Source organism: Pyxicephalus adspersus, chromosome 10 (assembly GCF_032062135.1).
Source record: "Pyxicephalus adspersus chromosome 10, UCB_Pads_2.0, whole genome shotgun sequence".
Lineage (NCBI taxonomy): Eukaryota > Metazoa > Chordata > Amphibia > Anura > Pyxicephalidae > Pyxicephalus > Pyxicephalus adspersus.
In genome coordinates, this window is record NC_092867.1 from 27,753,595 (window position 1) to 27,770,392 (window position 16,798).

A 16,798-nucleotide genomic window follows, 5' to 3' on the forward strand; every position below is an offset into this window, starting at 1 on the left:
TATATATATGCAGATGAGATTCAGTATTGTAATGCAGTAGTATCATTCAATAATGTATTCTGTTTGTGATTTTACAGCAGTCTTATTAGTAATTTATACAGTAGGGACACCACTCTTGTTATTACAGGGAGGTGATCCAAACAAAAAGGGATAATTTTGTGTTCTAGAAAATGTTTCTGAGCTCTTCTTTTTCCAGCTGTATGGAAGTGTGCAAATATATGCACAACACACAAATGTACTAAAGAAAAAAAATAAAATAAAGAAATAGAAACAGATACTAAAGATGTAGTAATCTGAATATTTATTTTAAAAAATATCTTAATAAATACAAGTATTAATGGACAACAAAATTTGTTAGAATGCAGGGCTGTGTTTGATTGTTTCTGGCTGTTTTTATTTTGAGTTTTGGACCACAATTATTCTTCAGATTGTTTCAATATAAATAATATTTTCTATTGACCCAGTAAAAGAAATAAATTGAAATGCCCATACAGAAATATATCAGATGTCATACACTGATTTTTAAATGTTAATATTTTTGTTTGTATTGCTGGTATTTTATTACATGCACAGCCTATAGAAACTCCCAATTCATATACGTTCGTATTCATTGCAAGATAAGTGCTAAAAAAAATGGTTTAGCATTCTGTGACTATAAAATTGCTCTGCTACCTGTTGTATGCTCCTGTACTTTAAGTGGTAACCAAGTGCTTGAAATTAATTTTTTCTGTGCTTTAACTTTCGTTTAGAATGCTGCCCTTGCTAAATTATTTTAAAGAATGCTAATTACCAGGATGTAAAGCTGATGTTTCAGCTACAGTAGTTTTACACGCCTGAAACAAGCATAAAGGTAATAGTTTGAAAAGTTGTATGGCAGATAGCTGAACACCTCAGCTTTATACTCATTCTGGATCAGAGATTTAGAAAATATTAAAGACAGAGGATTAGAACACCAACCAGTATATTTCAAAATCAGATAAAAAAGGCAGATTACATAAACTCCGTTTAGGCCTAATAAAAATACAAACCCGCTGCATTTTTTTGTCCAGATAGTAGTTTAAAAATATATTTTTAGGCTTTGTTTTGGTAAGGCTTATTGCAACACAAACTCATTTATTGACTTTATTCAACACCAAACGCTTTATCTTTATATTCTTTATTCTAATAAATATTTTTCCATCTCAGAAACGCTTATATATTTTAGTAAGGTATATTGAAAGCTGTTCTTGAAGGACCAGTAAACCTACAAAACAATGTTGCTAATATAAAATAATATTCAACATTTCTCACATATAATATTCTAAATTATACATTTAAAATGCTTAAGATGCATGTTAACTTTGAACGTACTACAATGAATTTGTGATCTTGAGGAGGGAAGGGCCATGAGATTTTCTTTTCTTCCAGAAGCCTGGATATTCTGGCAAATCTCTTTGCTATAGCTATTCTTCATTCAGTTTCCTTTAATATAGGTTTACTGGCCCTCTAAAGACAACCTGTCAGAATGAATGATACCTGTTACAATTGAGGCTCTCATTAGGCATTGGAGCACCGATAGTTTGAGTAGGTATTTTACTGTACCAAATTCTACAAAGGTGTAGTCTGATCACAAACTAAATCAGCTAGTCAAGCGTGGGCAACCCAGTGCTGGATATAAACCCTAGATAGCCGTTCTGACAAGCCCCCTAAATTCTACCTTTATAATAATTACAAAAATACATCTTTTCTCTATTATTTCTATTTCAGTTGCGTTTTTGGAGAAGGTTTCATGTTATACATTTAAGGCAAATACTAAAAAGAGACATTGTAAGAGGTGATTTTTCTTTTACTTACAATGTACCCAAACTGAGCCATGAAAAAGAATACGTTTCAAATTTCAAGTATTTTTATGTAGATTGGTATTTTGCCAATTGCCATTTATTTTACTAGACATGCCAATCACTTATTGGATTTTTTTTTTCTTTTTAGAGTACTGCACATGAGTTTGTAGTTCAGTTCTTTCCATATTAAATTGTAAATTAGTTATTTACAAGCAGGTTCCATTCAGCTGATTTTTTATTTGAATTATTTAAATTAAAACTTAAACATGAAAATAAAAAAACACTAACTTTTTTAATTAAGCCTAAAAAAGAACAAAAAGTTGCATATTAACCAAAATATTAAAATAAGATTATCAAATGACTAGACTGAGACCTGAGTGTGCACCATTAGACTTCTTCAAAGCTTGATTGAAACCTTTAGAATTTTCATTTAACATAAAAAGAATAAAGTGAGACAGATAACTTAATGGACTTTATTTATAAAACAGGGAATCTAACATTCCCTCAAACATTCCCAGTGGGAATCTTCCACGTCCATGTGTTTCAATGGAGGTTATTGATTCACACCATGGAATGTTGAGGCAATGTGATCTAAAAATGTAAAATCATTAAAAAAAAAGTGGATGCACGTGAATATTTTAAGTCCCTGAGACTGAAACCCACTTTCAGAATAATGGTTTATCAATTTACCACAAGAATAATCATTTTTAGTGAGTTTACGAAATAACATTAGCCTTTTGTATTCTTTGTGTTTTTTTTTTTCAAAAAAAATGTAGTAAAATGTCATGCTTTAGGACAAATGTTATCTATGAGCACAACAGTCCACTGGTATACTGCAATAATAGCTGTGCAAATTTTAATAATTTTCTGCTACTATGGACAGCACATCAAGGTCATTTCAAGGATTACTTGATTCAGGCAATGCCTTGATTGGTCATGAAATAAATTGCATTGATCAATCACTTACTTATACTATTTATTTAAAAGTAAACCATATGAAAGAAATTTAAATAAAAACAAAAAAGAATATTTTTAACTGTAAGGGGCAGATTTTAGTGTATTTTCTGGCAACCTATGTAATACATGCAAAAATAAATCAAAGCATATTTTCAGAGGTAAAGGTAAGAAGAAAATATTTTTTTACCAATTTTTATTGGTCCATCAAAAATTACTTGCAGTGTGTTAGGTAAGAGATAGAAATTTGGAAAAAAAAATACTTTTGATGAAAAACTAATCCGTAAAAGTGCAAATTCATTGCATTATTTAATCTCAAAAAAAGTAAATCTCAAATCTTTTATGTGCACAATACAAGATTTCTTTCTTCTTGTGATCATACAAAGTGCTGTCTATTGTAAATTTTTGTTAAAAAAATATCATAGTTTTGTCATTGGTATGTGAAGATTGTTCCAAGGTCCCATCCACAGCTCTTCTTCATCTGACTGGGTCTGGTCACTGTGAAATTCCAATGGCTCTTTCATGTCTTCATTATCAACAACTGATTCCTGCTCATCTGTGCTTTTAAATTTATTGTCTCCAATCTTGGATATGTTTTTGGCTATGCCAGTGCTAGATGCCAATGAAATACTAGAAGGTCTAGTGTTAGGGTTGATAGAGGCCTCCTTTGATAATGTGTTCAGCTGGATGTTTTCCTCATGTGTCACTCCAAGTCTGTCCAGTTTTTTGAAGTGCTTTCCGAGCCTTGCAGGGGATACCATTTTAAGATTGTTTGTAAGGCATGTACGTCTGGTTCTAACCACAGACCCATTTTGGGCAATGTAAAGGTTCCCATTAACATTGTTTTGTATGTTTGGGTGACTTAGACGATTTTTTTGAGTTTCAGGAACACTCTCTTCTCCAGTTGAACTAGTCTCATATTCCTGATCCACAACCAATTTTATCTTCTTTTTTCTAGCAATCTATTAAAGAAAAAATAAGGATTTGCAATTAGAAAACCAGCACCAAATAAAATCACTAAAGCAAACCAGCTCTAAGACCCACATCTGTGCATTGGAGAATTATTCTATTACTGACACCAGACCAATATTACCAGTATTTATGAGTCAATTTACTTTAAATTCATGTCATGCTGCAGCCAAAAAATACAATGATTCTTTGAGAAACATAAAATGAAACCTCTAATGCCTATTGTATGTGTCATCAGAAGGGTGCCCATATCCATGCCTAAATTTGGCTGTGCTGCTTAGCTGTTTGCACACAAATGTGTACAAACTCCACAAAACACAGTTATTAAGTCTGTAACACATAGCTAGATTTCTAATGCTTACAAACACTACAATTATCCGGCATTATTTGCCAGGCCTTAGATTCTTTACTGACCATTGTTTTACTAAACAATTACAAAAACCCTGTGTATAAAGCAATAGTAAATTCTGTTGTGTTTTATTTTTCAATTGATAATGAAAAATTGTTTGACCATGCATGCCTAAAAAGTGCCTTTATAGATTACATTATTTAGAATGTTTTCTTCTGCCCATGTGCGGTAACTACGTATGTATTTTGCCACATGTTTAGAGATGTTTAGCTATCTGAGTTTACCATGAAACAGTAACATTTAATAAATGGTAAGTAACTCCTAACCAAAAATAATTTCGAGCTAAATATACCATTGGGCACTATTTTTAAAACAAATAATCTGACACTCCCTCGTGGGAACTTTCCAGGTTTATGTGTTTTAATGGCAGTAAATAATTCTCTGAAGGAATGTTTGAAAGAATGTCAGATTCCCTGTTTTATAAATAGAGCCCATTAGTAGTGTTACAGCTATAAAATATGTTCAAATAATATCTGTTGGTTTTGGTGGAAATTTAATGAACTGATAATATTTTGTGCTTTCTGTCTGTGCTCAAGGAAGGGTTAGGGAGATGTGTAGGAATTTGGTGTGTTATACAAGGTAGGGGCATAGTATATTACTCATGCATTTTTCTGCATTGTGAGAAATAAGCAAAACATAGGGGAACATTTGTGTATTTCAGAGATGTATGGAATGTTTATTTTTTATTTTGCATTGACATATGCTTCAATGGTAGCATAAAATTATAAAAGTCAAGCCGTTCAATTAATGGCTCAAAGCTTCCTTCTATTCCTGTAACACAAGACTTGATTGCTGATGAGTTGTTTATAATGTATCATTATTAAATCAGATGCAATCAGTTTAAAATCTGCAATATATGCAATTACAATTATTAATTTACTTTAATTTGCATAATTATGCATACACAAACCAAGGGGCTTATCTAAATCTCACAGGTTCGTCAATAACAATGTTCTAACCAGCTAATATTGAATTAGCTAATATAATGAACACAAAGCCTTTTTTCATGCATGCTTTTAACAACTTTTCTTCAGAAATATTTTAGTGATGCAGTGTATAAGTGTGCATGTGATAATTTACCCTTCATTTGGTTTAAATGTTGAAATGTGCATACTAATAAAGTAATTTATTAGTATGCACCACTTGATATACAATTTGATAGATCTAGGTCTTATGATATCATTGAAAAAATCTAAACATTTTTTATGTCATGTATTATGTTAAAAATTAATTTACTGCTGATGCCATGTTCACAATACAGCCTAAAATGTAATGGTACACATGTAGTGTCTAATTTTATATATGAAAAAAATATATTTATTATTTATATAGAGGGAGTTGAGAATGTTCAAAGATCTTTATTTCATAGCAACCAAATAAATTTGTATTAATGAGTTTATCATTTTTTCTATGCTATACATGAGCTCATACTCTTTGCAATGTAACTTAAACTTTAAATTAATAACTCCAAAAGTTTCTCTTTTGCCATATATAGTTTCATAGTTCACCATATCATTTAAAAATTGATTCTTTCATAACCTTTTAGTAATTCCACCAGAGTTAGAAAATAGCTTAAGGGCTACGGCACATGCATCCAAAGCCCTGAGAAGGTATAGCAATTAAATTAGAAGAAAGAAGTAATCATTATGGCCCTTTTTTTCACTCTAAAACAACATGCATGAAAGCCAAAATGAAAAGAAACCAGTTGAGAAATTAGGATAGGGTCACGCAGAAACACTGCAAACCACCACATTATTTGTTGTTTCTACATACTACTTAAAATGATGTGGAGTCGCCAGCAGATACATCAGAGTCAGAACCATGACCAGTGTCTTGTGCATCAGATTGGTCAGAGGATGCTTTTTTGCTGTCTGTACTTTGATTTGAATTTTGTACTTCAGAATCATAGGATGTTTGAGACACATCATCACCTTCATGACTGGCTTCTGTGCCTTGGCTTTGTGCATCAATAGATGAGTTTTCTCCGCTAAAATCTTCATTGTTGCTTTCTGCATCATTTTGCCCATCTCCTGATTCACTTCTACTATGACTCTGTTCAGTATTTATTGAAGTTCTAGATACAGATGCTTCACTTATGTCATCCTGTTCATCTTCATTCTGTGTATCACTAGTTTTAGTAGCATAGTCATTTTCATCTTCCTCATCTTCCACTGAATGGTAGTCTTCGGACTCTTCCTCAATTGTACTTTGTGCTTCACTTTCAATACCTGATTTTGAGCTGGATTTTGTACTACTATTTCCACTTTCTTCCCCAGATTGTTCAGTCACATCATCACTATTTTCACTTTTTATGCTGGAAGATGTAGTGGCTTGTTTGCTACTTTCTGATTTCCTCCCTGAGCTTTTAAAAGATGCCTCAGACTCTGTTTCAGATGAAACCTCACTTTGGGCACTAGACTTTTCTGTTGTAGCAGATGCAGATTCTTTATCTTCTTCATCTTCTTCATCATGCTCATCCACTGATTCTTCCTGCTTGCTGTCTATAGATTTGGACACCGATTGAGCTTCATCTTCTGAATCTTCTTGCATTTCACTTCTTTCTTCATCAGAATCTACAGTGCTTTCATTTGTTTCATCCTGATCCACAGTCACTGTCAAGTAATCCTTATCTGCTCTACCACTTCTTGGAGATGATTCATCAGATGGTTTTAGTGAACTTATATCCTCTTCACCTTCTGTTTCTTCACTTTCTTCAGATTCACTTTCTGCTGTTACACTAATTGAAACTCCAGATTTGCTCTCATCTCTTTCAGATTCACTTACTTCTGAATCTTCATCTTCTTCATCTTTTTCACTGTCTGCAGTTGATGCTTTGGTAGAAGAAGCCACTGATTTTCTTCGAGACTGTAACCTTCTGGCAACACTGATACGTTGAAGGGCACGGTCTAGCTTTCTTGTGACCGAGTGCTTATCTGTTGATTTTTGGAAATAACTTCCTTTAATGACCATGCTGTCCTCACCCTCAACTTGACGTGCGGAAAGCTTGGCATATGTAGAATCCTTCCCACCCTTCACTTTTTGAAGAATCATTGGGAATATTCTAGCTTTTTTCCAAGGAGAATGATGAGATACCTCTGCAGCCTCAGAGGATTTTTGAGTGCTCACTGCCATTCGGCTTATCTGCATAACTGCCTTCAGTTTTTTCTTTCCTTGACTGGTTCTAGCTACTGGCATGCTACCTCTGGCTGGACCAGGCCTGCCTGTTATACTTCCTCTGCCTGGCCCCTGCCCTCTGCCTCTCCTTGAACGAGGTCTCCCACGCATTCTTCCCTGAAATTTTATAAAGCAGTTAAAGTTAATTAATTGTATCAAGTGTATATTATCTTTAGCATTGCTACTCATATTTTTGATTTAGAGCGATTGATTAAATCAGGCTTTTTAAGTTGCTTAAGTTCACTAATATTGTACCAGTCATGTTTACATCAATATTTTGAGTTATGTCTGTAAATAACACCATCTGCCTTTCGTACTAAATCCCTTTAGTTTTGTTTTCTGCACTTTTAGTTCTAGTAAAACAAAAATTAAATGTATACGTACATCTCCTTCTGTGGTGGGTCCATGAGGACTATAATAATAGCCACCATCATTTTCAGCAATTACTTCTCCATAATCCTCATACATGCCTGATGGTGACAATAATCTTCGCCGGCTTCCATACTGAGGCAGTTCATACCTAAAGGAAACAAAAACATTAAACTCACCATCATATAAGGGTAATTTTTTTTCATCTTTTGAGGGTATTGAGGTACACATTTTATGCAGAGGACAACTAGTATAAAAGAGGAGTGGGGGAATAGGTTTGCTCTGCACAGTATCACTGTCAGCCCAAGTGCTGATTACTGATTTACTGGATTACCATACCATATGAGGGTTTGGATCAGTTTGAGGTGAAGGTAGACAACAGGCTAGCAGCACGCCTCAAGAGGACTTTACCTACCTGCGTCTTGACTAGTCTCTATGTATCGAGACGCAGGCAGGTAAACTTCTCTTACTGCTTGCTGCCGACGCCTCGCCTGTTGTCAGTAATCAGCACTTGGGCTGACAGTGATAATGTGCAGTGCAAACCTATTCCCTTACTCCTCTAACACCCTAAAATTTACCTGGAGCTAAATATGTCTTCACCTGGTTCAAATACGATCTCAATGACTTAATGATGCCATATTTCAGTTAAAAATAATTTCAAGTCCAGCTATTTCAAATCCTTTATTCAATTTCATCTACATTGTCTGCTTTGTGTTGCTGATAACATTATATTACCATACATAATCTCCCCTTTTTCCCTAATTGGGATCATTTGGCGTGGAAGTCTCGCAGCTGTTTTTATCAACTCTGTATCGCTGTGACTATATAAATCTTTATTATTCAAGTTAAACTTCAATCTCAATCCTCCCCCGGAAGAAGCCTAAGGGCGAAACGGGTTGCAAACTTGAGACCTTTTCAAAAAACTGAAGTTGGTATTTTTATTTTGAAATGTGAAAATAAGTGTATGTAATCACAGACTGATTGCTTGTATCATTAGCTAGTTGATCTCTGTATGGTAGAGAAATATACTATATACCATTAAAAAAAAGATTTACTTTTTTTTAAAAAAAATTCTGCCTACAAAAGCCTGTTTATCCCTCCACTTGATCACATAATATATGTAAATATAACTTCGTCACTCTGTGAAACACAGAAGTACATTTAAACTAGTTTTGATGATGATTACTCAAGAATAAAAATGTTAGACATACCCATGCTCATAGCTATAATAATCTTGTCCATAATATTCTTGACCAGGATCAATGCCAGACTCCATTGACAATTCCTTGGGGAAAAAAATATATTTGTTATTCTTACTTAATAAGATCTATGAGTAGAAAACAACTATATACAGTGGTTCTTGTTTTTGTGATGTAAATGTGGACATTGCACAGGCAGTACATATTTATGTAAATTATGGATTGTTTTCACTGCATTGTCTTTGTGTGACACAATGTAGGTGAGAACATGCTGAACTCTCTAATTGAATTATTGAATAAAATTTTCTTGATGTAGTTATCCTTTATGTAATAAAAGATGGGCATTTTCATTATGTCAATAAGTATGTGACCATTCTGCAGAACATTTAATTGTAAAGTATATTCACTTACTTGTCTAAAATATTTTTGTAAAAGAAGTTATAGGTTTTCATAGCTGATAACAATTTCTGATAATATTCTTTGGTGTCAAGGCCATTTGAACATGTTATTGCAATCTTTGATGCATATTTAAATTATAGAAGAAAGGAAAAAATATAAATACCTCAGGTTTTAGAAGAGATGGTCTCAGCAATTGCTGTTGCTGGTCCCATTGAAAAGGACAGTCATATAACAGATACAGAAAAGTACAAGGAGAGAAGAACAGAGAGGAGAAAAGTAAGACAATGAGTTATCTATATATCTTAATCTTTTTAATGTATGTTTAATGTTATATGTAGGTCATATGTAAATAATCCACATTAATTTCAGCTGAACTCCATGTGGTTATAAAATACGCTAATTAATGTTATTTGTTCTTTTAATACAGTTGAAATATAAGTCGTTCAAGTACATAAATTCAAATTGGCATCCCCTTTTGCAGTCCGTGAACAATAGATCTTAGGCTAGGGGAGGTGAAACAGCAAAAGAAGCCAATCATTTGTGCTCCAGTGTAAAGAAAAATGCTGATAGGCGAAAGCAGAGTTAGGAGAGTAATGAGCTCATCAGTGTGCTCCTTCTTCCTTACAGATAGTGTTTTGGGGAAAGAGACATGTAAGTGTTACTGCACTGCAGATGAAAAAAAAGCAGGTCCTGTCCCCTGCCATATGGTGTGACATTGCTATATGTAGAAAGATAATAATTATTCTGCCTCTTTATTTGTATTGGTAATCAACTAATTTTGTTTATTGATCTGAAATGCAGAGTGCTTTTCTATGTTTAAAGATGAGTGCTGTACCCTTAGAATTCAATGATGAGGTCATTTAGAGGTGTGACCTGGTTGGGGCAAGCCCTGTACAAGGACAGAGGACAGAGTACATAGCCATTAATGCATGAGATTTATGTGGAGGAATGGAAGTGAGACTGTAAGGATTAGGCTACATGGACTGTTTTCCCAGTGTTTAACCTGAGTGTTTAAAAGCCAATGTTTGAAATTTCCATGCATTCCCATGGGATCGGCTACACCAGGGCATTGGAAGGAGGCTTGTTTTTAAATGTATAAGGCTGGGTGTACACAGACTGTTTTTAAAATGCAAAAGAAAAGGCTCTTACCACATTTAAATGCGTTTTTACAAGCGTTTCAAAGCTTGCCTTAAATGCCTATAAATGCTTATAAACACCTATAAACTCCAATAATGCATTTATACAAGCGTTTACAGGAGTTTTAAGCTAATTTTAACCTTGGGGAATCAGTACAAGGGTACTATATCCTCTACCCATTCCCTGAAAGGGTTTAAATGTATTTAAGGTTTTGTTAGGTTTATTATATCTATCTGATTTGTGTTTAACTGTAAATACCTTTTCATTTTTTTACATGCAATCCAACAATGAAAGGATGATTACCACGACTGCACTCTGACATGACCTGAGCGTGCAGAACATGTAAGGACTCTGGGAGTAGTGTCCATATACAACCTGTATTGTGTATTCCCACATTTTCTGCACTCATGTGGGAAGAAAACATGCCAAAACTTTGCTAGGGATTCCAGAAGCCCCCATATAACCTCTCCTTTAATTGGCTGAGAAAAGGTAGTCCCTGATGAAGCAACATCAGGGTTTACCTTTTCATAGCCAACCAGCACTAGAGGTGAATGGGGACACTTGTCCTCATTTGCCCTCCAATGCCTGGGGATCCCACGCTGTCAGGAGTCCCACAGCTGGGTTCGTGTCAGAGTGCAGCTGTGGAAATCATCCTTTGATGGTGGAATATTCTGTAAAAAAAAGGATTTTTACAGTTAAACACAAATCAGATATAATTAAAAAAATCACATTAAAGCCTAGTCTCATTCTTTATAGGTATATTTAACCGATTCAGGGAATGAGTAAGGGGTAATTATGTACTGTACTTTTTCCCCAGGGTGGGGCAGCAGACATCTGGCAGGTGCCCCTGTTAAAGGGGGCTTCCAGATTCCAAAATCCTACTAAATAAAAATAAATTCCTGGAAATGCCTATGATCTCTTTCAATAAAAACAATTAAGGCTTTTCTAAACTTTTATAGGCTTTTAAAAACACATTGGAATGCTTGTAAAAGCCTCCATTGTTTTCAATGGAAGCTTTCATAAGTGTTAAAACATCTGTAATTCCATGAAAACAGCTATAAACCCCTCCATTGGCATCAATGGAGGCTTTTTTTGAGGTTTTTAAGAGTTTACAAATGCGCAAAAATGCCTCCACTAAAATCAATGGAGGTGTTTTTGCATGACTTAATGCATTTACAGGCATTTACTAATGTTTTAAATTTTTAAAACGCAGGAAGGAGCATATTCTTGAATGAATAACATTCCTGTATTAAAGCATCCCCTCACTGAGACATGATTTAACGACTTTTAAATGTGTGTGTTTCTTTTGAAAGAATTCCTTGTCTTTGATGACTCACTAGATGTTATCTGTTTCTGTTTTCAATATATGGACTTTCAAACACAATACGGAGTGGATACTGCATGGACACATTTCTCATTCTAGGACTGCACTTGTTTATCCACAAGACCCAATTGAATGAAGGCACGGGCACTAATCAGAGATTACACCCCACAGATATAGGGCCTGATTTATTAACGCTCTCCAAGGCTGGAGTGAATACACTTTCATCAGTGAAGCTGGGTGATCCAGTAAACCTGGAAAGGATCTGGTCCAGGATTGAAAATATTTGCTAACAAATAGCAAATGACTTTTAGGAAATCCAGTCCAGGTTTTCTGGATAACCCAGCGTCACTGATAAAAATGTATTTACTCCAGCCTTGAAGAGCTTTAATAAATCAGGCCCAGAGTGGGAGCCTGGCTCCCATTTACCACTTAGGTGGTGCCACCACAAACTAGTAGTCTGCATACAGTGTATAAAAGGGGCTACATAAATAAAACCCAGAACTAAATGAATAAAATGCACTTCATGTTTTGTATGTGTGAGTATGTATATTACAGAAACTAGTAGTGCTCTAAAAAGATTGTGTGTTACTGACAATTCCTCCCATTTGAAGGCTGGCAATTCTAAATGAAAAGAGCAATGTAACAAGGAACTAACATGGAAGTAACATTTTCTGGAGGAGCAGTTACCAGTTGCAATTACCATACTTCCTTACAACAGATATCTTGTAAATGTGCCAAATGTCATTAGATAATGTTTGAACATGCATTCATAATAATATATATTATTATTACACTTATAACTAGTATAACTAGTTATGATATGAAGAGTGTGGAAAGAGCACTACGGAAAAAGTTAAGGGAAACTTAATTTGTACTTTAAATTGTTGATAGGAGAAACACAAGGGGGTTGATTTTCTTAATGATGTATCACTCTACAAATGATAATTTATAGTTTAGAGAGGCTCTTTTCTTCTCCCTTCTGAATCCTGTTCAATCAAAAATCTTTTTTTTTCTTTTTTCTTTTCTTTCATGTGTGTTCTAGTGCATTCATAACAGTATTTTATACTATTGACATGACTTACAATGATGAGAAGTCATATGTAAGTAACCTAAGAAACAATAAAAAAAGTAATATGATTCCTACCTCTGGATGAGGATAGCCGCGCCTGCAAAAGAGAAAAAAAATCTAAAATTTGCATTTCAGGAATTACAAGTTCACACATAGAAATTTTTAGATTTAAAACATATTTAGTCAATCTGGAGACTCATAGCAATTATTAAGTTAAATGACTGCATACCTGTTTTACATAATCTATAACCTTCCCCTGCTGATGTCATGGTCTGCACATTTGCACTTGACAGTATTTTGTATACAGTTCACCTTGTCTTTAGAGCAAATTGAAAATCAAGCAAGTTCAAAGTATGCTTAAATGATTTGAAGGCACAGTGGCTCAGAGGTTAGCATTCTTGCCTTTGCAGCTCTAGGTCCCAGGTTCAAATCTCAGCAAGGACACTATCTGCATAGAGTTTGCATGTTCTTCTCGTTTGGCGTGGGTTTCCTCTGGGGACTCCCGTTTCCTCCCACACCAAAAAAAAACACATGCAGTTAGGTAATTGGCTTCCCCCAAATTGACCTTAGACTGTGGTAATGACAAATGACTGTATTAGGGACATTAGATTGTGAGCCCCTTTGACTATGATAGGGACATTAGCTTGTGAGCCCTTTTGAGGGACAATTAGTGACATGAATATGGACTTTGTAAATCTCGGTGTATATATATCAGCGCTATAAAAATGCAAGATAATATTATATATAAGTCAAGTCAATTTATATTGTTCTTGAACAAATTAGCTGTAAATAGTCCTTATGTCTACTGCATGGACTTCAGTAATAGTAATCTACTACTGTATAAAGCAAACTACACTTTAGATCAAGTGAATTTTGTTTGGTAACAATATTATTTTTTTATTGATTGAGGTAATACTATAGACTGAAGTTGAATCCACATCATACAAAGGTGCCTTGATTTAGCTCTCATTTATTAATAGGGATCTATGTTTTTTTGTAACATGTTAAAAAGCAGATTTTGGTGAGGTTTGTTTGCCGGGAGGATTGTGGAATTTGTATTAAGACAACAAAAGGGATACAATGATAATGTTTCTCAAGATATGTTTCAAAATGCATTTAAATGTATTTTGGTATAGAAATTATTAGAAAGTAGTAGTAGTACCAAACAGCGTTTGACCTATGAAGCCTTCATTTAGTTAATGTTTCACCTTTACCAGGGGTCTGCAACCTTTTGAGTCGGAAGAGGCAAAAAATTACAATTTACAAAATTTCAAAGTTTTTAAAGAGCCACAAAATTTTTTCTTGCCAACAATAAATAGTACTCGCATAAATAAAGTTTTATGATAAAAAAAACTAATCTATTTATTCATAAGAAAAAATATCTATTTATTCATATATAAGTAGTGTTTTTCACAACAAATTAGAAAATATATATGGCATTATTAGATAATTACTTATTATTTAAGTAAAAAATTAAAACAATTAAACATTTACTTACAATACTAACTTGTACTTCAATAACAAACAATTGAGCAAACAAATTCAATGGGAGCGATGGCTTTGCATGGTTTTAGAAAGTTTGGATAACATTAGATGACATTTCATTTTCCACAGAATACAAACATTTTGATTTTCCATGCATTGTTGCTAAACTGCCCACTTTTGTATTTTATTGTAGAAATATAGATACCTTTAGGCACCGATTCTATCTCTCAGCCTCTCTTTTTGTGAAGCTGCGGCTCTTTAGTTCAGTCCGTCGGAAGCTATTCTATCTCTCAGCCTGGCTTTTCACTGCACCCCTCCCCCGTGACACTCGAGAGCTTCCGACGGACTGAAGACAGTGAGGACGCGTGTCACGGGGGAGGGGTGCAGTGAAAAGCCAGGCTGAGAGATAGATAGTGGCTGAGAGATAGAATAGCTTCCGACGGACTGAACTAAAGAGCCGCAGCTTCACATCCAAAGAGCCGCATGTGGCTCGCGAGCCGCAGGTTGCCGACCCCTGACCTATACCATTGTATGTCACTTATGTATGTATGACATAAATTATGTTTGTTGCTTAGCAATAAAACTCACCTAAAAAGTTTCTGTTTATGCTATATTGAGAAGACATATTTCATATTTAAAGCACATTTTATAAAGCCACAATCTGTTTTACAGAATTAAAATGGAGAGAAATTTGTCTACAACCATATTTAAATTAAAGTTACTGTTTAGAAAATTTTATCTCATAATCAATTCAACATTTTAGCCATCATAATTTTTAAAACCTGAGATGGTGTTAATGTTGCATAGCCATTAAAGTGGAACTAAATGCAGCTACATACATCTGTCCCTGTTCCGTCGCAGGTCCCACCATCTAATTTTCTTCCCTTCCTACTTGTGATCTTCAACCATCTTGATTGGCCAAGGTTGGGATGATGTACCTCCTCCATGGAGGTGTACAGGAGTCCCAGCAAAATGTCCTGCCTGATCCAACATTTTTTAAAGTGTAATTTTTAAAGTTCAGCTTTAAACAGAGTTGCCTGGTAGGTAGGCATTTTTATGCATACAGGTAGAACATAGTTTTGTGTGTATAATATGTATATATATATAGTTAGGCCTGTAAATATTTGGACAGAAACAACATTTTTCTAATTTTTGGTTCTGTACATTATCACAATTAATTTTAAATGAAGCAACTCAGATGCAGTTGAACTGCAGCTTAAAATTCAGTGGGTTGAACAAAAAGATTGCATGAAAATGTGAGGAACTTAAGCCTTTTTTTTACACAGTCACTTCATTTCAGGGGCTCAAAAGTAATTGGACAATTGACTCAAAGGCTATTGCATGGGCTGGTGTGGGCAATTCCTTCGTTTTTTGTCATTAACAATTAAGCAGATAAAAGACCTGGAGTTGATTTGATTTGGGGTCAAAGGAGCTCTCCATGCAGATGAAACAAGCCATTCTTCAGCTGCAAAAACAGAAAAAAACCATTCGAGAAATTGCTACAATATTAGCAGTGGCAAAATCTACAGTTTGGTGCATCATAGGAAAGAAACAAAGCACTGGTAAACTCTGCAACGCCAAAATACCTGGACATCCACGGAAGACAACAATGGTGGATAATCGCAGAATAATTTCCATTGTGAAGGGAAACCTCTTCACAACAGCCAACCAAGTGAACAACACTCTCCAGGAGGTAGGTGTATCAATATCCATGTCTACCATAAATAGAAGACTGCATGAAAGTAAATACAGAGGGTGCACTGCATAGTGCAAGTCACTCATAAGCCTCAAGAAAGGCTAGATTGGACTTTGCTCAAAAACATCTAAAAAAGCCAGCACAGTTCTGGAAAAACATTCTTTGGACAGATGAAACCAAGATGAACCTTTACCAGAATTATGGCAAGAAAAAAGTATGAAGAAGGCGTGGAACAGCTCATGATCCAAAGTATACCACATCATCTGTAAAACATGGCAGAGGCAGTGTGATGGCTTGGGCATGCATGGCTGCCAGTGGGGCACTAGTGTTTATCGATGATGTGACACAGGACAGAAGTAGCCAAATGAATTCTGAGGTGTTCAGAGACATGTCAGCTCAAATCTAGCTAAATGCAGTCAGATTGATAGGGAGGCGTTTCATATTACAGATGGACAATGACCCAAAACATACAGCCAAAGAAACCCAGGCGTTTATTACAGCAAAGAAGTGGAATATTCTTGAATAGCCAAGTTAGTCACCTGATCTGAACCCAATTGAGCATGTATTTCACTTGTCAAAGACTAAACTTCAGACAGAAAGGCCAACAAACAAACAGCAACTGAAAGCTGCTGCAGTAAAGGCCTGGCAGAGCATAAAAAGGAGGAAACCCAGCATCTGGTGATGTCCATAAGTTCAAGACTACAGGCTGTCATTGCCAGCAAAGGGTTTTCAACCAAGTATTAGTAATGAACATTTTATTTTCAGCTTTTTAATTTGTCCAATTACTTTTGAGC

General features: G+C 34.9%; 1 protein-coding gene across 1 annotated transcript in view; it reads right to left on the reverse strand.

Annotated features, from left to right (window-relative positions):
* Positions 1–345: 345 nt before the first annotated feature.
* Positions 346–16,798, reverse strand: part of LOC140338838 (protocadherin-15-like) — a 548,986-nt gene continuing 532,533 nt past the window's right edge. The window contains exons 33-37 of the mRNA XM_072423159.1: positions 12,899–12,920; positions 9,457–9,495; positions 8,907–8,980; positions 7,711–7,846; positions 346–3,736 (exon numbers count right to left, since the gene is read on the reverse strand). Coding sequence (XP_072279260.1) covers positions 3,194–3,736; positions 7,711–7,846; positions 8,907–8,980; positions 9,457–9,495; positions 12,899–12,920 — 814 coding nt within the window. The 3' untranslated portion in view covers positions 346–3,193. The remainder of the gene's footprint in view (positions 3,737–7,710; positions 7,847–8,906; positions 8,981–9,456; positions 9,496–12,898; positions 12,921–16,798) is intronic.